We start from the raw sequence: 24,709 nt of genomic DNA, 5'->3' as shown, positions 1-24,709 counted from the left end.
AATGGAGAGGCATGGGAAGGAGATTTCAATCTTCGTCTCCATAAGGGATATCAATCCTCATCTCTAGTCTGTCCTTGATTGTAGAATTTTTTTTTATTTCTATCAGAGAATCCTCTCTCTAGTAGGGTTGAGATTTCTAAATTTAGATTGAAATTGTCATCTCTATCTGGGTTACCCTCGCACTCTAATAGGTTTGTCCATGATTATATAATTAGGTGATTTTGATTTAAAAATAAAATAATATTAATTATATAATAACACATTATTCACGTATTAGATTATATATTTAAAAAAAATATACACACAGTATTGGTCAAAATAAAATACACACACAACATTTTATTGAAGACATCAATGAGAAATTGAGCCAACAACAATAAATTATGGATTAGAAACTTGATAGTTTGATTTGGGCCTAATAAGCTGGAGAATGGACATGACAGAAATGAGCAACATGAGGCCAAGCCCAATATATGAAGCAAGAATGGCTATAGCTCCATGGCTGCAGAAAGTTTCAAATTTGTCACAAATTTTGCTCCACCTTGCATGAGAGTTGCCATACTTCCCTAGCTGCGCCATGAAAACCGCCGCGTTCACCGCGGCTGATATCAAAGTCGCATTCAGCTGTTTTCATAATGTACACAACAAAGTTAAAATTGTGATCGTATATCAGGGAATTTCCTTACAATAACAAACTTTTCATTATAAATTATTCAATTTAAAGAATATTGCAAACGAATTTTACGAGTGATTTGAAAACTGAATATAAACCCTTCTTATGAAAGTGTTTTTTATAAGGGTATTCCTAGGGTTAGATTCAAAGCAAGTTTGTTTGGTTTGATATGAGTTTCGCTTAAACAAACCTGAACTCGAGCTTGACATTTACAAACTTGAGCTCAAACTCGAGCTAAAATATATTTAAAAACTAATCACGAGCCCAAACAAAAGCCTAATATATACGAATTGGAGCTCAAATCTAAGCTAAAAAATATTTGAAAATCGATCAGGAGCCTAAACCTTGAGCTAAAATATATTAAAAAATTTTTTTGAATGACACTTGCAAACCACAAGGGAACCAAAACTCAAGCAAACGAGTTTAGCAAACTCAAGTCAACTTCAGCTCTTTTACACAAACTCAAATTTTATCCTAGCCGAACGCGAGCTCCTGATCCATGAAGTGAGTCGAATACGAACGAATCATTCTCTAGGTTTGACAAGCTCGAGCTAAGTTCTCCTAAAAACGAGTTAAAATTGAGTTTCACCCTATTCAACTTTGGTTCGACTCTAATCTAACCCTAGGTGGACCTATAGGGTTAAGAAGTTAAATGTAAAATAATGAAATATTGACCCTAAAATTGTACATTTAACTCCTTAGATTTTATTATTTTTTATTCACTGACATAGATTTTATTTTTATTTAACCTTATCTCTCTTAAGTTATATTTTTGGGTCCGTTACTATTTTTTTTAAACAACTATAAAAAAAACTAAGATAAGAAATATGTGAAATAACATTATTAGTTCAACAATAGAGGATAAAAATGAAAGTAAACGGTGTTATTCAATTACCATTCTTGGTGATTATAAATAGATCCAGGGGTAAGTATTAATAATAATGTTATCTTGGATAAGGAAAATTGATGTACCATGTCCAAAATGGCAACCATGCCATGGCGAAGGTGAAGCTTCCCTCCAAGGATGCTCACTAATATCATAAGCAAGTTATGAAGGCTCACCAATGCAGTACCTATCACAAAGAACCTGCATTATCAATCACTAAAATTAGCCATTTGACAATTTCGTCCCATGGACTAGGGTTACAATCACGTTGAACCGAGTATTGTTGAGTTTGAGCTCGGCCCATTAGTTTTACACAAAACTTGAACTCAACTCGAAAAATTATAATTAAACTTTTTTGTTTATATATTTAACAATTATCTCACTCATTCAAAGTACATAGCTGGGTTGCATATATGAATTTTAAATGTTGAGGGGGTAATATGAAATTTTTTATACCAAGATATAAAAGTTTTTTATAGATAAATGTAAGTTTTGGGAGGGTACATGTAGATTTTGGGGGTATAAATGAAAGATTTAAAACTTTTTTTAAAATCATATCAAATTACACTGTAAAATGGTGAATTTATCGAACTGAAAAAGAGTGAGCTTGAGTTTGACTCAATAATAAACAAGTTGAACTGGGAATAACTTGTAAGTGACTCAATTCGTTTACAACCCTATTTAAGCATGAAAGGAAACTTACACAAAAGCAGGAGTGTGCTGAAACTTGGCAGTGAGAGTGGCTTTAATGGAAGTGGTGCCCATGGTGGCAACCACAAAGGTGTTGGTTTCTTTGTTGAGAGCCATGACAATTGTGGCAGTGGCAGTGGCACAAAACGCCAAAACTCTCAGTAGCAAAAGGGCCCAATTTTTGGGCTTGGCTGATTGCACCACTACTGGGGCTCTTGACTCAGGTTTGTTGGTATTTTGTGAGGCCATACTTGAGAAGGAAAATCAGAGAGATGAAGCAAGAAAGTTGAAGCTTTGTGTTGCCTACAACAATGGCGAAAAGGGTTAATATATAGAGATAAAGAAAGACAAAACAGATGACCAAAATCAATTGTAGAGTTTCATAAGGCAAATAAAGACACAGGTAGATTTCAATGGGTGGTCTAACCAACAACATAGTTTTCCTATCAAAGTGTTTGGTGGGTAGGAAAATTTTTAATTATACCTATTTGTGAAAAGTTTAATTTATTTGGCAAATAACATCGTCCCACCCAAACTTTGATGAAATAAATTTGTCACCCTTTAAGTTTGCAAAGTCTTTTTTCCACCTATTTATAAAATTTGTTAGTGTAAATCACTTGATTCCATTTTAAATTACTGATTTTTTGAAATGAAATTATAAAACTGTTTTACTTAATAAAAATATCAATTATCTATATATATTTATTTCTTCAATTAAAATTACTAAAATACTTCAACCTAATTTTAAATATTGATTATAATTAAATCATTTTATAATTATTATTTCTTTTTTTCTTATTTTTCTTATCTTTTGTTTTGTCTTTGTCACTATCATCATCTTTTTCACTCATTTCTCTCGTCTCCACCACTATCATAATCACATTATCATTTCATTGTCGTCGTTTTTGTTGTCAACTATATTTATTTAAATAGTGTTTGACAACACTACCACGTTGCATTCTCACAAGTCACCTCGAAAAACCACCACCACCGTCACAAACCTCTTCACACCATTAAAGGACCACCTCTCTACCTTATCACAATTTCCATTTGCTTCAAAATCTTCCATAATACAAACAATAAGTTATATGGAATCAAACTAAAACACAACAAAAGAAAAAATGGAAATTGGGGTCGACAACTAACTAAATCTATTGATGCCACTTGCACAAACCGCAATTCGTCAACGCAAAGAAAGGTGGGTTGGTTGGTTGGTTATATACTCTTATGTTTGCTTTTCTTTGAATATTTTGGTACGTATTTATCTACAACTATATATCAAATTCACTAGACAGGAAACTCGATTTTGTATTGTTGTCAAACTTAATCCACCAAAGGATTCATGGAATTTCAGTGGATTGCATAAGGGGAAATCTAACAAAGCTAGGCAATTTTCAACTGCTGAGGTAGAGCAATAAAAAAACAATTAAATGATGGTACTTAGAATGAAGATGGGTTGGAAAAAGACAATGAACAAAGAAGGAAGAAAGAAGAAAAAGAAGGGAGAAAAGAAAACACAATAAAAAAAAAATGTAAAAAACATTTTAGACATTTTTTTGAAATGAATAAAATTATAATTATAACTTTTATATATTTAATTGGTGTTAAAATACGTTAGAATTTTATAAAAATTTAGATAAAATAACCTTTTTAATCTTTCAAAATTAGTTATTTTTATTCAAATAAAATGATAGAACTTTTTTCAATATATTCAATAGATGGTAAATTATATTTATATTTTATAAATTTTTAGATAAAACAACTTTTTTACTTTTCTAATTTAACGATGATTATTAACAAATGTAAATAATAGATGAAAAATAAATTTTTAAACTTAAAAAGTGAAAAATTATTACATCATAAAAGTTCGGATGGAACTTTGGCTATATATTTTTTGGTCAATGTATTGTTTATGTGGTTTGAATAGCAAATTAAAGCTTTTTTCTTGTCACCTTTATGACTTGGAGGTTAATCATATGAAAATTATCTCCTTTTTATCTTTAATTTCAATTTATTATCCAATTATTTACTAGAATAATTTTGATTATACATGAAAACCATAATTGGGTGCTGACAATTTAGAAAATAAATAAACAAATAAAGAGTCCACTCAATAACTCAAAATTTTTACTCAATATGAAATCCTAATTTATAGTTTTTGAAAACTCACAATTTATCAGCTAAAAATATAATGCGATGATAAGAGTTGAATTCAATTCAAACTATTAGAGCTTGGAATTGAGTTCAAATAAAAAGAGTCAAAATTACGTTAAAAATTAAACTTATTTTCATAAATAAAGTTAGATCTAAATTAAATTGGCTTGACATAAAAAGTTGGTTCGATATAAAAAACTAGTTTGACTCAAATTCGTTTATGTCGAACTCAAATCAAACTTGAGACAAGAAAGTCAATTCCTTTCTAAAACCAACTTAAACTCGAATTGGAGGGAGTTTAGCTTGATCTAACCCACAAGTTGAACAAATCACTCGATTTAGTTCAAGCTTGAATGATGGTTCAATTCAAGTGATGTTAAACAATTCTCAAAATAATATTGTTTTGTCATTAGCCACAAACTAAAACCATAAATCCAAAACCATTGAATAGCAAATTAAAATGAACCACATATTCAAATTGAACTTTGAACTTCAAAACATAACCAAACTCGAGCTACCTTTTACTTTGACTAGATAAACTCAAACTAAACTCGAACTGTCCTATTTTTCACTCAATTCATATCGCCCTTACCAATAACAATGGTTTGATATCATAAATATTATTTACTTTTTTCCTCACTTCCTAATCATCCAAATAGTTGTTGTCATCTTAATTTGTACAATTTGTTTGCACATACTGTACTAATCAACCAGTAATAGCCAACCCCTCAAAGCCCCTACTACTGACTTGCTCTTCTGTGAGAAACAATCCAACAAAATCCCAAATTTTAGATATGGCAATATAAGGAACACAAAAACTGACCTCATTTTCCATGATTTTCTTAAACTTGACTTACAAATCTCTAATATAAACACAAAAATTATAAAATTTTACATAGAAAAATAAGTAAATATGTATAATTTATATATAAGTAGATCCATTATTCTGTTCACTGGAAAGCTACAAGCATTAACAGCACATTCAACTTCAATATTTATGCATCTTGACACAAACATAAGTTCAATATTAATAATCACACAAATGACTTAAACAATTTGTCCCCTTTTCCACTACTTGTGCCCTGAAAATGTACATCACACATTTAAAATTTCTTCAGCATCTCATTTTAGAAAATGTTTTTTTTTTTTTTTAAACTGAATGAATATCAATTGATAGCTTCACCACAATATACACAAGCACTAATCAAGTCCATCTTTCAAGCAATGTCTAATAAGGATTAGGACTGGGACTGCTTATACCAATTATACCCGCAACATCACAGAAGCCCATTTGATGATTTATTTCTTATCTGTTGTGACACCGACAACAACGTTGCTCACCTGGAATGTTTGATAGAAACATACATCAGCAATGTTTTTTGCCCAAGAAAGAAGGTAAAATCTAAGAAAAAAGAAATGGTAAGACAATTTTACAGATACTAAATTGAGAACTACTAACCAATTTCCCGCTTTCGTCAACAGTCATAGGGTTTTCGACAACAACAGTTTGTGTCTGAGACTGGGGGAGTTGAAACAAAAGGAGAGTGAAGGATTCAGTTAGCCTCAAACAAATCAATATGACACAATTTTCTGATCCTGGAAAATTATCAAATTCAGTGACTTACCGTTGAAGAAGAAGGTGATGTACCAGAAGCAGCTGTTGCATTAGATCTGTTTGCTGGAAGTGGAACCCTTACATTTGGCAACTGCAAAATTTAGGAGAGATCAAAACTTACAAAGGGTTGAAAAGGTTATGGAAGCAAATTTTCTAGTAGTTCTTTGGTTGATGGAAACAACCTACACTAATTACAAACTGAAACTGCATACACAAGCAAGGTAATGCAAAGAGAACAGCTCCAGCTTAAATGAAGTGCTACAATTATTTTTGGCTGGACCAAAGAACGAAACTGATTAACATTAACTAATAGTTTCATTAAAACAAAATCTAACAACTTGTAATGAATCATGAAGCAATACAAAGATGTCTGAGAATGATCATGCTAGAGTAAGATTGTATCTAAATTCTGAAATAAATTGAGATTATAACACAAGGATAACTGGATTTTTAAAATGAAGAGCTTCCTACAATTTGAAGTTAAGAATCAATTGCAAAGCAATGCGCGCACACACACACACATATATGAGGGGTTAAAAAAGTACTTGGATTTGATTTGAAAGCAGAAGGCTGGCCAAAATTGAAGGACCAGATTGTCATATTAAATAGAAACACAATCAGCGACCATGCTCTAAAACTAAATGACTTTCCATTCATCAAAATATTAGAAAAACAAAAGATTATATGGTTATTTATTTGAACTCAACACTTATTTTTCTTCATCTTACAAGTTCCAAGAGTATTTCAAAGTACCTAATAAGACATAATATTCAATCTTAGACTAATAATACACCTTAAATTGCTGGGAACAGCCAGGAAATCTATAGTCAACTTTGGAAGTACCCCTGCTACAGAGGAATTGAAGAAACTACAGTTCAGCCCCTGACTGAAAAAACAAACAAAAATTTTTTATCCTAACAAAACAACTAAACAAGAACTTAGTGGTAGACAATATGTGACAAACTTTATACTCCTGGCCCTCTGTGGTCCTAAGCCAAGGGTTCACAGATTTAGAAGCCAAAATTGCTGAAACCAAAACAGAAAGTTGACTTCTTTCATGGCACGAATAGTATGGTTACAGATCTTTAGAAAACCTCTATTCTGTTCCAACTAATGATAATGTCTATAATAACTTCAATACTATGCAATCATTTTCGAAAGAATGAATCTCCACTAACAATCCACTAATTAACGTGACTATCAGAACTTCATAAAACACTAAAAAAAAAAGAATACTCAAATTCTAAATAATGCTGTGCATAACAAGTTTCAAGACATTTCATATACTTACACCGACATTAGTAACATAGTGACAGACTGCACATTTAACTGATGGAGCTCCATAAGGGTACATTAGGGTTGTCCGGCAGTTGCCACAGTTGACATGAGCAACCTGGTTAGGAGCTATTTACACACAAGAAAAAATCCATGACAAACAAGTCAGTAATTTAACAGTTAGAGAAATGAAGCCACAAAGAAAACAATTAGAAATATACAGCAGTGCAATTAAAGGATGTCGAGAAATGAGATGAATTGTCACAGCAAGTATACATATTGACTGCATCCAATTCATACATGACTTGAAACAGTACCCAGAACACATTTGTTAACCATAATTTAGAGAAACCAATAACCAAAATTTTGTTATTAATGAAGAATCATACAACAGATGCAAGACTAGACTTCCACGCAAATTACACTTAAACTCAACACTAGATCTACAGCAGCAAACAGCTTTCATGTCAATTTTAAGACAATATTCAAATAAGATCATAGTTGATGTCCTTCAAAGGTGGCAGCATTTGTTTCCTTCAAAAAAAAATTCTCCAGTTCAAAATTCCTTAAAAGTGTTAATAAACTCCACCAGAGAATATTATTATGGCAGGTGATAAAAGTTGATTGCACCTAGTACATACTAAGAAACAGAGCCACATATGTCTTATCTGCACACATATGAGAGTGCACACCTCAGAATACACAAAAAATAACCAGAAATATGCATAATTTGGCTTGATTTGGAAATAGAATGTCAAAGGGTTGTGGAGCATGCATCAATAAAAATATATATTCCAAAAGTACTAATCATAAACTTCATATCTTAGGCCTATAATTTACATGGTGCAAGATTCACGGTGTGGCAGCAGGAGCATCTCACACTTGTTGCCCCCCGAGTATACATTAGCAATGTCCTGCAACCTCCACATATAAGTTGGGACATTTCCATACCTGCAGCACGTTATACAACTTAGATGATAAACTCCAAAAAAGTAGATTTTACCATTTCCTGCAACATTTTATCCACAAATTAACTCAATTTTAATCGGAAAATAATAAACATCCATGGGAACTTTCACCACACTATCCTTCTTGAATATTGGTACTTTGTCCTGCCTTTTACACTAAGCTCCATGCCTTTAATTTTGGTCTAAAGTCAAATTTCTAATTTTTTTTGACAAGTAAAGAATACCTGAGAATGTTACTTGGTTATTTAGTTATCAATTAACTTTTCTGATGCAAGGAACAGAATAAATATAAAAATAGTGCAAGAATGACTGGAGACAAAGACACAGAAGAAAAAGAAAAGTACATAAAGTTAATATAGGGGCTGTCTAATATGCAATCGTGATGCAATTTTGTAAGTATAGGCATATTACAGAATTACAGAACATACTGTTAACATTTTGTAAGTGTTGGATCAGTATGATTATTTAGGGATTTATTTCTATAATTCGTTAATCATAATTTACAGTTTCCCCACTCACTGAAACTCATAATTCTGCCATTGAAATCAGGCACATTAATGCAATATACACATCATAGGAAATTAACAAAGCTATAAAGTCAATCCCTAGGGAAGTTGATCACATGCATAATTTTCAACAGAAGTGACATTTTCTACCAAGATTTACCTGCTCTTTCTACCTCAACAGAAAGAATGAAAACATTATGGAATATCATGGGCACAACAATATATTTTAGCTAAAAACAAGTATAGTTTAAGTTAGTAATGAAATATACTTTAATCCTAAAAAAATATAGAGTATGCAATAAATACTCTATAATGCCAACATCTGAAAATTTGTACTTCCAGTATTTGCTAAAACATACCCCAAACTCCCTCAACCAACTAGTCTACTACGATAAGTTTCATAGTAGGCGGCCTTCCAAGATAACCCAAGTTTCTGAAAAAGAGAAAACTTCAAGAAACAATTGTCCACAACCATATGCAAAAATAAATACTGGAAAGGCAGAAAGTCCACAACACAAACGTTCAAACAAACATTTCAAGTATTCAAGCATGCAGATAACATCCAAATTTGCCAAAGGATGGAAGAATACCAGGAAGAGGGACAGATGTAATCGTATTGCATAACGCACAACAAACATTCGTTGCTCCTCTGGGATAAAGAAGAACACTCCTACACCCATTACACACAATTTGACTCTGCATAGCTGAAATTCGTTAAAATATTAAATGAGGCTGTTTTCCAACAGAACCAACATAAAAGAAAATTAAAAGAAACTTCGTAGCCAACTATAAAAACTTGTACACAGAATAAACTTCTCCAATCTGACTGTTATCATACACGGTTTAAAAAAAAAAAAATTGAACACAAAACTGACTTAGAAATAGAAAATTAACAAAGCCCAAACATAGAAATCTCAAAATTTTTGAGATACTTCATCGGCACTAGCTCAATTTAATCTACAAAATTAACAATTTTTTTTTTTTTAACAATTTCAGTAAAAAATTCCGATAAGACCCAGAGCGATAATCAAACAAACCTTTAGAATTAATCAATGAATCACCTGATTATCTAGAAAAAGAACTCCGGTTCCAACGCTTGAGAGCCCAATCAAAATTCGATAATTTTTTTCCTTTTCTTCCTCTCCTACCTCTTATTCTGCCAAGAAAAAATGAAACGAAACCAAATTCAATGAAAATCCCAAAATTACGGCAAAAAAATCCAAAAAACGAAGTGGGTTTAAACAAATTTACCTTGAAAAGGAAGAGAAAGAATTGGATTCAATATGAATACGACGACGATAAAGACGAAATTCGATGAAACCGAAGAAAAAAGGTAGAGAGGAGCGTGAAATTGAAGATAAAAATGAAGAAATTAACACGTAGTTGACGAAATTAATCGTTGAATTTAGCTGGGATTGAATTGGGATTTGAGAATTGAAATTAATTGTATGTATGTATGTATGTATGTATGTATATATATATGTAAATAATTTGAAAAAAGATTGAAAAAAATAAAAATGATAATTATATTAGTTATAACTTATAAGGGTTATTAATCAGAAAAATAATGTCTTCTTTTTTAAATATATATTATTTTATCCATTTTTCCTAAATAATAACGAGGCAGTGCTATATGTAAAAAAATTTAAAATTTTAAAAATTGATTGTAATATTTTTAACATAATGATGTGATTTTTAAAATTTATTATTTTTATTATTATTATTATTATATAATATAAAAACTCAAATTTTTAATACAAGATATCATATATGATTTGATTATCATAAATAATATATTTTAGATTTTATTTAATTAAATAATCTATTTTTTATTACTTAAATCAAGATAATCTGAATTTTTGCTTATTTTATTCTTATTTATTAATTTTTTAAAATAAAAATATATATAATAAATAATATTAAAAATATTTTATAATAAATATATACAAAATTATTTAAGTTAAAAAATATTTTAATATTTTTTTATTACATATATATATTTAAGTAAAAAAATAATTTGGATTAAACTTGTCGAATCCAAATTCTTTCCTAATGATATTGTGAAAAAAAATTGGTTGCATATTAACAAGTGACATCAACATATTCCACATGAACTTCATCATTACGAGTAAACTCTGAACTTCGATGAACTTATAATTAATTATCGTATAAATACCTTCAGTCCATAAATTTGATGACAATACATGCTACTTTTCTCGATCATCTAAGATACATCTCTTAATCTTAAACTCCGATTTATATGCAATACATATAAAAGCTATGGTGAGAATATTTTTTTAAAAACACATTTTCTCTACATAAATCGGACTAAGTTAAAACAAATATTAGGTACTCTAACCACATGAATAACATAACTGTGATAACATCATATGTGTATATACATGAAGAATCTTGTGAATGTCTGCTTATAACAACCTTTATGAAAGCACATCAATAAAAACTAACATGCCATGTTCTTTTTAGTGTAGTGAAAGACTGTAAACTACAAAATATGTCTCACACAAATACGATAGATATTCTAAGTCTACATGTATACTTCACAACATAATAATGGCATATGAATCGACAACATTCCTTGTCGGAGAATAAGACACCTATCCAGAAATTTTAAGGATAATTTTGATATTTTTAATATATTAAATTAATAATTTTTCAAATTTAAAATTGTATTAAAATTCTCATTTTTCATACGCAAGAGGGATAACTATAAATATTTAAAATCCATAAGGGTCAGGTGACCTTCTTAAACCCCCCTTGGGTCTGTCACTGATCCTGTCTACATCTAAACTCTTCAAGTCGCAACAACACTCAGATGAATATGATAAGTTTCTTAGCTCTTTTGAAAATCCTTCATAAAATTAAGAACAACACTGCAGTGCCTCAAACAAAGATATCTACAGTTCTCTTCAAGAATTTCGGTTGTGGAGAACAGCACCAGCAAGTGAAAATATAACTAGCTTAAGAACACAAGGGTGTTTACACAGAATTTAAAAAACAGATGGCAAGCACGTAGCCGCCATGGGAAGATAATGGCACATCCACATCCTTCCCAGTCTACATTCTTGAAAAAGTCTTCACAAGAATAAAAATAAAGACACATTTAAATTTGGGCTTTCTTCAACCTCGTTCATAAAGGTATTCGGGAAATGTACACCAAAAGAGTTTGCCTATTCAAGAACAAAAACTGCTTTTGTGACCACGAATAGAACAATCCTAAAGCTTCTAACTTTTCACATGAAATTGGTATCCAAGCAAACCCAGAAATAAATAATACAGTTATTAAAATTAAAGTCTATCAATTACATATAACCAACGACATACCAAGCACTCACCTCATCAGTGGGTAGTTGATATTCAATACTCCTCAAAGGTACATCTGGAATATCAAACCTGTCTTCCTCAATTGTTTTATTGATCACAGAAATGGGTCTTGGTAAGAGAAGTCAAGGAATACAGTTTTTGAATATGACCGGGGAAAATGAAATGCATCAAATGAAGAACCCATTCATACTGAAAACTATCAAAAGCTCAAATGTGGAATGTGTGTTCATGTAGAAAAAATTGCCTTATGATTCAATTCACATGAATTTTATTGCTAGAATTACAAAGAATATAAATTTCTATACCAACTTTCAAAATTTTAAAACTAGCATCATTCATAAGTATCTAATATCAAGTTGAGTTTTTGGCAGGCATCGGTAATTCTCTTGACCACCTTTCACTGACATTTTTAATTACCACACATCCACTAGATCTAATCCTTTTTTTTTTTTCCGACAATGCCCAAGTGTTTAGAAGACCTAGTAGTACAACACACACCTTGAAAGAGGCATAGGAATGCAAACATTTTCAGTAACACTCCAGATGATGACAGCTTCACTGAGGTAACATGTCTCAGACTGAATATGAAATGAAGGTAAAAAAAAAATAGCTTAGAGCATAGTTATGATTTGCAAAATCAAATTACCATGTGATTGATAAATTCTTGTGGTCAAAGAGCCATTGTCAATATGACTTAAGGTGACATATTTGAAGATGTATACCTTACACAAAGGGAACAATATTCCCTTGTTGAATGCAGCAGGTTTATACAGTGATTTTTTCAAAGCTTGATATAGAGCAAAATGGAGCTTCTTATTCTTCTGGATATCATCTCTAATCTGAGGAAGCAAAACAAGTTTGTAAAAGTGTCGAGCAAAGATTCGCGTGGCTTGAAATAAAGCATTAGGAGACCAATTTTCAGATTCAGTAAGGTACAAGACATCCTCCCACATTTGTTCATGCCATATTTCGTTATTATATTAAAAAAAAATTATTAATACATCCCTCTCATATTCTAAAAACTCATAGATACAACTTTAGGAGACAGAGGAACTCAAAGAAGAAAAAAAGTCTCTTACGAACCAGTCAATTTTTCCAGAAAGGACTAATACATAATGAACTTAAACCAAATGTGTAAAGTATGGATAGTTACTAATAAAAGTTGAATGATAAATTAATCTTATTATAATAGAGTATGGAATAGAAACTAGGAACTAATTTGACAAATTTTGCTATCGGAAAACAAGAAACGAAATAAGGAAAAATAAACTTAATAATAAAATTGAAACTAAATCTGTAACAAAATAGTAACAATCTACAGTTTCTTAAATAAGAGGAAAACTGTATTTTTCAATAGTTACTTTACCTTTCATACAAATTTATGAAGGATTCATCCAACTTAGGCAAGGGGCGAGTTTCTACAAATTCCAACACAAACAATTATTTAAAAGAAGCCAAAAACTATATTAAAAAATTGGCCAACATGATCCTCAGATGATAAAGAAATTAAAAACCTGAAGCCAGGTTTGCATCGTTTTCTTTGATCTTCTTGATGATGAGGCCAGCAATTGTAAGTTGCAGGCCAGTATCCTCTGATAAGAATGTCTCCAGTAATCACTCATCTCCACAAAAAAAAAAAAAATAAACGATAAAATGGATTACAGAAAATTAGCCCAAAATTTTCCAATTAAAAAGATAGAAAAGTAGTACTTGTACCAAATACCATATTTACAATATTTTACAAGTCACATCTTACATTACAATTCAAACAGTTACAAATTCCAAAATGCAAGCCTTGTTTTTCTTATAACAGGTTTCATTTTTTCACTGGATAAAATTTCCCAATTTGAGATATAGAAGTACAGACAACATATCACAGACCTCATGGTTGCCCAATTGACTTTGAGTCTCACAGAAACCACCAAGATCATCAATATTCTCTTCTTCTTCTTCAACTCAATGCTAACTCCAGTCTTCTTTGGAGAAAACAAAGGCCTTGTTATTAGACTCTTCAGCCTCTTCAAGAACCTCCTCCTGCTGAATCAGCACTTCCTTCAAAATCTTGGAACTAATTCCCGAGGAAATCATCTTTACAGTAAACCACAAAAGTTAGCTATGAGTGCACAGATAATAAAAATTAAAAAAAAGATCAAATTCTATAAATTTAACTTCAAATACTAACTTTATCTTCCTTTTGGTGGTGTTTGGAAAGTTTGGATTGTTTCTTTGAAGAAGCCATCAAGTTGCCATCGTCAACAAAAAGAAAAGGCTGAGGGTTTTGCATGCTTTCTTGTTTTCTTGCCATTGTAATAAACTAGAGATTACGATTGTAAAACCTTAATGCTTTGTTGTTGGAGGTAGAGGTGTGCACGGTTTTGTTTGGTGTGATTTAAGAACTTTTTTCAAACCAAACTATAAAAAAAAAAAAACAATTTGGAAAAATTTTAGTATAAACTAAACCATATTAGATTTCAAATAAAATCAGACTAAACTAAAAAAACACGATTTCAATTACGGTTTAAATTTATTAAAAATCATTTACTTTTAAATATTAAGGGCAAAAGAAATGATGCATAAGCATGTATTATTTATATAAAAGAAATACTTTGTTAACATAAATAACACGATTCAAAATGACAATACAATAGATAACAAAACATCAGATAAATAACCATTGTTTAACACTTAGCAAGTTTAAGTTAACACATGTCCAAAGAAAGAAAAACAAAAGACAGAGTTATATAATGTTGAATCCAAAGAAAGACAAAGGATAGAGTTGCATAATGTTGAATGTTTTGTGAATCTCGTCAGGAGTTTTGCCTTTAATGTAATTGAAAATCAGGTATAGCAAACTCTTGATGTTGAGTTGAGACAACTTTCCTTGTGCAATCCTATATGTAATACACACACTTAAGAACATTACCAAATGAAAACTGTAGTCAACTATTAGCTCCACAAGCAACATTATACTCAGACAAACTAACAACACTCTGCAGTACCATAAAGCCAACAACATTCTGCTTTACACTTAGCAACAAAAGAAAAATTCTTCAAATTCAACAACAATTAACATTCTTAACACTCTGCAGTCAATATTCTCATCATTTTCCCTTACTACTCTACACTACTCAGCACTTGTGCATCATAAAATTATAGCATAACATGACATTAATCTATAAAATATTATCCCAAAACACAAAAAATATTCTTCTAAAAATGTTATCAGCTAACTAGTAACAGAGACAAAAAATAATTATTGTTCTAAAATGTGATCAGCTATGGATCAAATAAAACACGAAAATTGATTGTTCCACAATTTGATAATTAAAGGAATAACAGAGACGAAAAACAATTAGACAAAGAATACTACAGTAAAACATGAAATTATACATTGAAAATTAATTCAACTAAAAATTTGTATTAGGATTCAACATGAATCAAAAAGAAAATCCATAATTAACGACAAGGTAGCTAAAGCAATCAACAAGCGAGACTGAAATGAAGTGACAAAGTCATTGAAAAATTACCTTCAAAATAAAATCACAACAGAAGAGATTGAAGCCTCCGCCACAACTGCCACTGGAAATGAAGCACTGCCAAGAACAGCCGCCACAGCCACCATTTTTAAGAATTGAATTGAACCATGAGAGCGAAACTTTGTAGGAAGCGATCTGTTTGGAATAAATACAACGTCATTTTGTTTATACCAATTAAAACCTTATATATTTGTAGGGATATTAAGCCCCCATGATTTTCATAAAACGAGATAAAACCCCCCTGCCGTCACCAATTCTTCGTTCCACCCTTTTTGAGTTCGTTATGGCACCAGAAATATTAATAATCCATCAAAAACCATTTTTAGAGGCTTTTCATCAGACATATTAGCACTCTTGATATTTCCAAATATCCAACTGAAACCACATAAACTGAAGAATTTGTTACTAAGCACTAGGCGCTCTCTCTATTTGGGTATGAATAGGTTGGTTGTGCACAAACTCCGATAGTCACCAAACATCAACCATACACAGCACAAATTGAAAAAGAGTTGAAAAGACTCATGTACCCTTTAACCATTTGGTTCGACAAACATAAATTGGAATTAAGGAACACTATTCAATGCTTTCAGGAAACACAGACTTCATGCTAGAGAAGTCTCTTCATGGTGATTCTGCCATAAAAGAATATAAAACTCTAAGTGAAGCTTCAGCTTCTTTTATTCAAAACATGAAAGAGGCTGATTCATAAACATGTAGAGTGTATATAACAAAAATACGATACCGCAGTCCTGGTTGTGCAGTGACTTCTACCTCCAATAGCAATCACCAAACAACCAACCATACACAGCACAAATTGAAAAAGAGTTGAAAAGACTCATGTACCCTTTAACCATTTGGTTCAACTAACTTCTATTGGAATTAAGGTTGTTTTTCCTGATTATCAAAGATGTTGAAATGGACATTTTTTCTTCCATCCATTGATTGAAATGAATTATTTCCGCTAACTTGCTTTAGAATGACACTAATACTGCTTTAAGAATCTTGTATCAAATGACTGGGATAGAGGCATTAATCAACCCACAATATTCAGCACACAAACATCATATATATAAATAAATGATCTTCTCATAAATATGAAAAAACATAAGAATACTGATTCGATCTTTTCAGCATACAGAAAAACATACCACAGAATCATTTCCATTAAGACATAAAACAAAGAATACACTGAATCCATTTTCATCAAATTTATATTAACTGCAGTTCAATTCCAAGATCAGGGTTGAAGAAATGCCAACCTGAATCATGAAATGCTGCAAAATAATCATCTGAAATAATATCAATGCTAAATTCATTTGTGAATCTTCGAACAGCTAAAACGTTCTTAGCTGTATTGACAATAGTTGAGCTCTTAAACTCTGAGACATGCTGGTGGTACATCTCAAAGCTGTTTCCAAACACTACAATGCGTTTTAACATTGCTCCCCAATTTGCCTGCAAAAGACTGTTATACAACTCTGCTTCACAGTGTGGCATGAAGAAAAGTGTTGGCTTTATGGCACATCGGCGGCCTTGTTCGTTAACTGACAGGACAGAACAACCAAGGGCTTCGAAAACCCGAGCTTCTGTTGCAGAAAGAATTGGATCAAACACCTCTATGTCGCCAATCCAACTGAACTTTCTTTTCATCAAGATTGCAAGGCTAAGCTGCAATCGAGGGGGTTCATACAATTCAATGCTGCCAATACCATAAATCACCATTTGCATCTTCAACTCAGAACCCAAAATACTATAAAAGTAACTCAAGACATCTGGACTTTGTATTTGATTAACAAAATTTTGATAGAAATGAGAGCTCTCCATTTTTTTGATGCAGTTCTGCATCCTTTGTAATAACTTTGATACTCTATGAGGATCAGATTCAATTTCCGTTGGGCACCATGGTTTCCGTTGTTCTTCAGGAGTTATAATTCTAGGTAAATTTCTTCTTTGCTTGCCACGACGAGGTAAAACAATGGTCCAATCTTCATTCTGAGTTTGAGTTTCAGGGATGAGACCCTTTGAAGAAGCAGCCATCAGGAAACAAGGATTCTCCCTTCTCTTTTACGATTAATTCTAACTTCTCTTCCCTAAAATTAAAGACAAGGTAAATTACAAATGTAAATGACATGAAAAATATCAAATATGCAAATGCAGCAAATCAGCATGATAATTTCCAATTGAAAAAGTAGTCAGCATCTTCACACACACCTAATCTACTGACACTCTTTCCAAGAGTTAGTAACAGCTTGTAAAGGCTTTCATGTGGGTCAAAACTTATCTGACAACGAATTCTGCTATCCTAGAATTATGCTTCATGTGGGGCAAAACTTACCCGACAAGGAATTTTCGCAACTGCATGCTCTTATTTTCAGTAGGTTGTGCATCATAAACATCCCAAAACACAAAGATAGGGTCGTGGATCATAAAATTATAAGATAACATGACATTAATCCATACAACATTATCCCAAAACACAAAAATTATTGTCCTAAAAATGTTACCGGCCAATTAGTAACAGAGACAAAAAATTATCGTTCTAAAACGTGATCAGCTACGGATCAAATAAAACACGAAAACTGATTGTTCCACAATTTGATAATTAAAGAAATAACAGAGAGGAAAAACAATATTAGACAAAGAATACTACGGTGAAACAAGAAATTATAAATCGAAAATTAATTCTACTTAAAATTTGTATAAGGATTCAACATGTATCAAAAAGAAAATCCATTATTAACACCAAGGAAGTGAAAGCAATCAACAAGCAAGACTGAAATGAAGTCATAGAAAAAGTACCTTCAAATAAAATCACTACAGCAGAGATTGAAGTCTGCGCCACCAATACATTAGCCGCAGCCACCGCGGGAAAGGAAGCACTGCCAAGAACAGCCGCTGCAGCCACCAGCGTTAAGAATTGAATTGAACCATGAGAGTGAAATTTTGTAGGAATCGATCTGTTCGGAACAAACACGACGTCGTTTTTTAACAGTGTCAAAACCCGATATCATTACATTTAGGCCCCCATGGTTTTCGGAAAATATGAACCCCCCTGCCATAAGATATTTTTCATTCCACCCTTTTTGAGTTCATAATACTCATAATAGTTAAATCGTGTATGAAAAACATAATATTCTATATCGTGTATTATGTATTATATTGTATGATACGTCTTTTAAAAAATAAAATATTAAAATATTAATAAATTAATAATTCACATATCATAATTTTGAAACAATCACAAATACTTTTAAAATTTTAAAAATTTTCATATATAATCGTATTACATCATCATTTTCTCTAAAAAGGTATATCGATTTATATTAGTCAAATATATCATATCGTATGATATATTTACTATATCGTGTTAAGATATATTTTATAATACAATTATTTTTCACCTGTATCAAAATGTATTATAAGATATATGTTACGTATCGTAAAATATTAATAATTATGATAATAAGGCCAAAAATATTAATAATCTATCAAAAACCCTTTTTCGTAGAGGCTTCTCAACTCCTCTCCTCTCCTCTCTGGCGGTTTGAAGTCTCGACGAATCTTGTACATTATCCTTCATATCCATTTTCAATCTGCATCAATACCTATTTTCCCTTCCTTTGCTTTTTGCCTGTTGGTTTATGTGAAATTTTTTTGCTGAAAGACTTACTCCCATCTAACGTCTAGTCCATTATTAAACATTTATCGATTAGATTTTAAAAATCTAAATATACACTCATTAATGGTTAAAATTAATAAAATTCATTAGTATTAAATATATAATTGTCATTTAACTAGTAAAATTAAAAAAAAAATTTATCTCATTTTCTCACTTTAGTTTTAAAAACTTACAATTTTTTCTTAATTAAGTTTTAAAAAATTACATTTTCCCTCATGGTTTATTTTTCTTTCCTACATTTTTGGGTCATTAGAACTATCTTCAATTACCTTCTTCAACCCAATCTCTCTCCCTCTCGTCACTGCTCTCTCTCATTCTTAATTCGATATCGATTTCGCCTGTCATTGAAAAATAGTAATTGGGTTTTGTTAAAGGAAAACCCATAAGTGGGTTTCGAATTGGGATGAACCATCGTTAGGGTTGAAAGATTAGGTTTCATCCGTTGTCATCCTTCGTTCATCGTTTTCCTTATTCCTAGATTTTGAACGAAACCAAATGAAAAACAAACAAAATTGATGAATTTTCATTCACAAAGAAGAGAGGTTGCAGACAAATGATTCATGGTAATCACCTGATGATTCGATTGGATTCAGAGAAGAGACGATAAAGATAGTGGGCTGACAAAGAAGATCGGTTGGTGGTCGGGTTCCTTAGAGTTGAAACACTAAAACCCTAGAAATGGGGCAACTACCAAAGAGAAACTTGAAAAAGTATAAAACCCTAGAGCTAGGAGAAAAATATCATTTTTTAAAACTAAAAAATATGAGATCCAACAGAAAATTATCAATTTTCAAAAGTAAGATGAGAAAAAGGAATAAAATTTTAGTTTTTTTTAATATTATTGATTCAATAACGTTTTTACCCTTATAAAATTGTAACTAATAACAAATTTTAACAAAAATTGTCTGACGAATGAATATTTAAATTTTTAAAACTTAGAAGATTGAAAGTTTAACAATAAACTAAATCTTGGGTGGGAATAAGTCTTTTGGCCAAGAATTTTTCTTCAATCTTCATATCCGGTGCTTTATACTAATTAATAGCATTGAGCTTGTATTGTTGGTTAGAAGAGTAAAATTTGAGTCTCAAGAGAGAGCAACGGCATTCTCTATGAGAATAATTTTTCTTTTTATTTTATCTTTTTAAATAACTTTGGATCTCAAAGTAAAGGAAATAGCGTCCATTATTTCGTTGTAAACAAGAAGTTCTACTTTCGGTAAGGAGCTAAGGAGAATGAGATGGGATTCTCAATAATTTTTCTTTTATTATTAAAATAAGGTTCATTGTCCATCACCCAAAGTTTGTTTTTTAAAAAATACGTTTCAACGTTCCGATTATATATTTCTGGGTTTTCATTTTCATGCCACACAAACAACAATTCCATTGTCAGGTAAGCTTTGCCTATTAAGAATTTGGTGGATTAGGCGTGTATGAAGATGCTGACTGCTTCTTCTATCACTTGGTAATTATCATGCTGGTTAGCTTGCCAACAACAATTAACATTACTAAAACTTAACAATATTGATAAAATATTAAAATTTTTAAAAGTCAAAACTTAGGGTTGAACATTTGCTATTATTATAAAACCTTAAAAGAACAATTAACATTCTTAATACCACTCAATATGCAATAAAAACTATAAAAGAAAGTAAAACTATTTTTTTGCATTCTCTCACTGTTTTGAAAACAGGATCACATCGACTGATTCAATTGATTAAACTAGAAACCAGCTCTAAGTTTGGTTCTATTAACATTAAAAAGTGATTCATTTATTAACTCGATCAAACCCAATCAAAATAGGTGAATCACATGAATCGATCAAAACTAGTAAAACTGAGTTTCACTAAATTTAGGGTATTTTTAAAAAATTTAATTATTTTTGAATAATTTGATTATTTTAAATTAAATTGTATGAATTTTTAAAAGTCTGTAAGAAAAATATAAGTCCAAAAACAAAATGAAAAAAAAAAAGTATCTCATATTTTTTGAAATATTTTCTATAGATAATGGACTTGCAGAATTTTTTTTTTCTGGATCATAAGATAGAGATATCTTTTTCACCTAATTATTTCATTGAAATCATGTAAATAATTATCACTTCTTAAAAAGAAAATATTTTAATCATTATAAGTCTAAGTATTTTAATTAATTTTGTTTTTTATAAATTTATAAACAAAATTTATCTATTATAATTTGATAATAAATTGAACTAAACGATTTTTGATCGAATTATAAACCCATAAAATAATATATCTAATCACTCATTTGGTTTTAAAAGTATTATTTTCTCTTTATACTACGATTAGATTGCTGGTCACGTATAGGGGTGTACAAAAATGATTAAACGGATTCGTCAACCAAACATAGTTCTCGGTGAGGTGAAAAATTTGAACTGAAACGAACCTGGTTTGAACCAATCCATCACCTAGTTTTGAATCGAATTTTAAATTAATATTACAATGATGCCCCCAATTTTATTTCTGGCAATCGGTCATTGATTCTTCCGAAATATCAACAATCTCTACCCCAATTCCACATGCTTCGTCAACCCACCACAAGATTGACGTACAGCAATGATGATTGAATCGGTTTTGATCCACATATAACTAACAATAAATTCATTACCGAATTTATCAGTGGAAGTGAAGTATTTATTTATTTATCTATCTGGGGCCAAAATATGAAACAAATATGTGGAGAGAAAAAAGAGTTCTGAATCTTACCGAGACTGTGTAGTTGACTGGAAAGAGCAACGGAGACTATCGTCGACTGAAAAACAGGGACAATCGTCGATTGAATTTTCGAATAGACTGAAGTTTTTGTGTTCGGCTGAAGAGAAGGAAAGAAATTTAGGGAATTTAAGGTTTTTCAGTAGTGGGCTGAACAGTATTTCTTAAAATTATTTTAATTTTCAGGCCAAACGACTATTTCCCACCCAAGGTTTAGCGTTTTCTCAAAAGTCCCCCCTTTAACTATGGAAACACCAAACACCCACCCATGGCCGGTTAGATTTAACCAAACCCTAACGGTGGTAGGGGTAAAATCGTCATTTTGGCTATAATATTAAAAATAAACTAAAATAGAATCTAATTTTGCCCCCCTAAACTTTAAAAACTAAAATTTTCCCCCACCCTAAGTTTTAAAAAATCACAGTTTCACCCTAGAGTTTGGTTTTGAAATCTCCGACGACCTCTCCGGCTCCGTTGCCGACGGCCGCTCCCTCCGGAAGCAACCTCTCCTTCCGGCGATCTCTTTCCTCCCATTTGGAGGTCCGATCGACGCCCGGAGACGCCGTGGGAGACGAAGACTTCGTCGGGAAGACGAAGTTCTTCGTCTTCCCAGACAAAGCCGACGCCGTCGTCTTCGTCTGGGAAGACGATCGTCTTCCCAGAAGAAGACCTCTGGGAAGACGACCGTCTTCCCAGACGAGGACGACGGCGTCGGCTTCGTCTGGGAAGACGAAGAACTTCGTCTTCCCGACGAAGTCTTCGTCTTCCACGGCGTCTCCGGGCGTCGATCGGACCTCCAAATGGGAGAAAAGAGATCACCGGAAGGAGAGGTTGCTTCCGGAGGGAGCGGCCGTCGGCAACGGAGCCGGAGAGGTCGCCGGAGATTTCAAAACCAAACCCTAGGGTGAAACTGCCATTTTTTAAAACTTAGGCGGGGGGAAAATTTCAGTTTTTAAAGTTTAGGGGGGCAAAAGGAGATAAAATTTTCAGCCGTTAGGGTTTGGTTAAATCTAACCGGCCATGGGTGGGTGTTTGGTGTTTCCATAGTTAAAGGGGGGACTTTTGAGAAAACGCTAAACCTTGGGTGGGAAATAGTCGTTTGACCTAATTTTCAGGCCAAAGTATTTATTGCCACCCTAGTTTTGATGCGCTTAAAAAATCTGAAAATTAAAATTTTTACCCTTATTTTAATCTGTGTATATATATATGTCACTCATTTTAAAACTTAAACAAATATAATATAACAGTAATCTATTTTTCTAAAATACCCCTCTTTAAATAACTCATATGAAGATTCTCTTTTTTCTTTGAAAATTTGTTCCCTCTTCTTCCTCAGCTTTCTAGTAAGGACTCATGCAAAGAAATTCTCTCTTTTTTTCTCTATAGCCTTAGAATTATACTGTGATGAGTAAAAAAAATCATTTGATAAAATTTAACTGAGAAAAATAAAGAGTTCATGTTTAACTGAAAAAAAAGAATTACAAAAAAATTTTAAAAAAAGTTGGCATTGAATTAAAAAGGGTTGGCGTTGGCCAACCCTTTAATTAAAAAAGGGTCGACGTCATGCCAACCCTTTATTTGATTGTTATGATTTTTTGAATTCTTTTTCTTGTGGTAGGGTCATATAAGTTAAAATATTATTTTTATGAAAGAGAATACAGAAATCTTTAAATACGGTAGACCCTATTGTATAAAAGAGAATCCAAAAATTTTTAAATTCAATGGAACCCTTTGTATAGATATTGGCGTGAACTTAATTTTTCATGTAGTGAACTAAATTTTAAAAAAACATAAATCAATAGGTGTTGGCGTTGCCGCCAAGTGTTGGCGTTAACGCCAAGGGGTTGGCGACGCCAACGCGTTCTTCGTCTGAAAATTTTTCAAATTTAAAAGTTTGTATTTTATAACCATTAATATAATATTATAATAACTTTAAACAATAAAAATAATATGAAATAACAGTATTAAATAATCTAACAACATAAAATCACAATAAAATTAAATTTCACATGAACTTATGAACATAAATCTATCATACATTATTTGATTTTCAATTGTTTATAAAAAAAACACATAACATATAAGTTTTATTGTTCAATCACATGTTTTCTTTGTTGAAGAATTTTTTTTTCCATACTACAGAGATTTCTTCCTCACTGGAAGGCTAAAGAAAAAAGAGAGATGATATTCTTTTTTTCTGCATGAGTTATATTAATAAGAGTATTTTAGGAAAATGTTATACTGTTATGATAGTTTTGTTTAAACTTTAAAATGAGTAGTATATATGTATATACAGTAAAAAAAAAAGGGTAAAAATTTCGATTTCCCTAAAAATCTAAAGTCACACTAAGAAAGTTTGAAAAAACTAAACTCTTACTCATGAATAAATTATTATTAAAATTATCATTTTATTAATAATATTAAAAAATATATAATTTTATCTCATTTTCTCTCTTAGAGTTTGAAAACTTGCAATTCACCTCTAACCTCAAATTTAAAAAGTAAATTTTCTTCCCAAATTCATTGCAAACTCCAACAATGGGAACAGTTACCGCCACTATCTCCATCTTTAGTCGGTAGAGGGAAGAGACAATTGACAACGTCGACAAAGACGAATCCGTCTTGTCTCTTTGTCTCTGTCGACGAAGAAACAGAG

General features: G+C 31.5%; 3 protein-coding genes across 10 annotated transcripts; all 3 read right to left on the bottom strand.

Moving 5' to 3' along the window:
• Positions 1-309: 309 nt before the first annotated feature.
• On the bottom strand, positions 310-2,583 carry LOC123206333 (CASP-like protein 1B1). 2 transcript variants are annotated; one of them, XM_044623506.1, is made up of 3 exons: positions 2,263-2,583; positions 1,646-1,760; positions 310-570 (listed from the first exon to the last, which is right to left on the bottom strand). In XM_044623506.1, exons 1-3 carry the CDS (start codon positions 2,496-2,498, stop codon positions 382-384), a joined length of 540 nt encoding a protein of 179 aa, XP_044479441.1. In that variant the 5' UTR covers positions 2,499-2,583; the 3' UTR covers positions 310-381. The 2 variants fall into 2 exon arrangements, with proteins under 2 accessions (XP_044479441.1, XP_044479440.1); XM_044623505.1 differs by having other exon boundaries at positions 310-624; positions 2,263-2,581.
• A 2,724-nt stretch (positions 2,584-5,307) lies between these two features.
• Positions 5,308-10,209, bottom strand: LOC123206326 (protein LSD1-like). Of its 2 annotated transcripts, none has more exons than XM_044623497.1 (8): positions 10,019-10,209; positions 9,805-9,923; positions 9,358-9,471; positions 8,134-8,244; positions 7,310-7,422; positions 6,029-6,109; positions 5,863-5,922; positions 5,308-5,744 (listed from the first exon to the last, which is right to left on the bottom strand). In XM_044623497.1, exons 3-8 carry the CDS (start codon positions 9,467-9,469, stop codon positions 5,703-5,705), a joined length of 519 nt encoding a protein of 172 aa, XP_044479432.1. In that variant the 5' UTR covers positions 9,470-9,471; positions 9,805-9,923; positions 10,019-10,209; the 3' UTR covers positions 5,308-5,702. The 2 variants fall into 2 exon arrangements, with proteins under 2 accessions (XP_044479432.1, XP_044479431.1); XM_044623496.1 differs by having other exon boundaries at positions 9,829-9,923; positions 10,019-10,208.
• A 1,414-nt stretch (positions 10,210-11,623) lies between these two features.
• On the bottom strand, positions 11,624-18,609 carry LOC123206324 (protein SENSITIVITY TO RED LIGHT REDUCED 1-like). Of its 6 annotated transcripts, XR_006499991.1 has the most exons (9): positions 16,905-17,025; positions 15,637-15,780; positions 14,292-15,000; positions 13,991-14,197; positions 13,624-13,731; positions 13,476-13,527; positions 12,832-12,948; positions 12,121-12,687; positions 11,624-11,955 (listed from the first exon to the last, which is right to left on the bottom strand). XR_006499991.1 is itself a non-coding variant. In XM_044623493.1 (2 exons), the coding sequence occupies exon 2, from the start codon at positions 17,680-17,682 to the stop codon at positions 16,855-16,857; it is 828 nt and encodes a 275-aa protein (XP_044479428.1). In that variant the 5' UTR covers positions 17,683-17,735; positions 18,445-18,608; the 3' UTR covers positions 16,779-16,854. The 6 variants fall into 6 exon arrangements, 1 of the variants encoding a protein (XP_044479428.1); XR_006499990.1 differs by having other exon boundaries at positions 11,624-12,687; XR_006499993.1 differs by having other exon boundaries at positions 11,624-12,687; positions 13,624-13,701.
• Positions 18,610-24,709: the final 6,100 nt, after the last annotated feature.

Source organism: Mangifera indica, unplaced genomic scaffold (assembly GCF_011075055.1).
Source record: "Mangifera indica cultivar Alphonso unplaced genomic scaffold, CATAS_Mindica_2.1 Un_0032, whole genome shotgun sequence".
NCBI lineage: Eukaryota > Viridiplantae > Streptophyta > Magnoliopsida > Sapindales > Anacardiaceae > Mangifera > Mangifera indica.
This window is presented reverse-complemented; position numbering and strand designations above follow the sequence as displayed.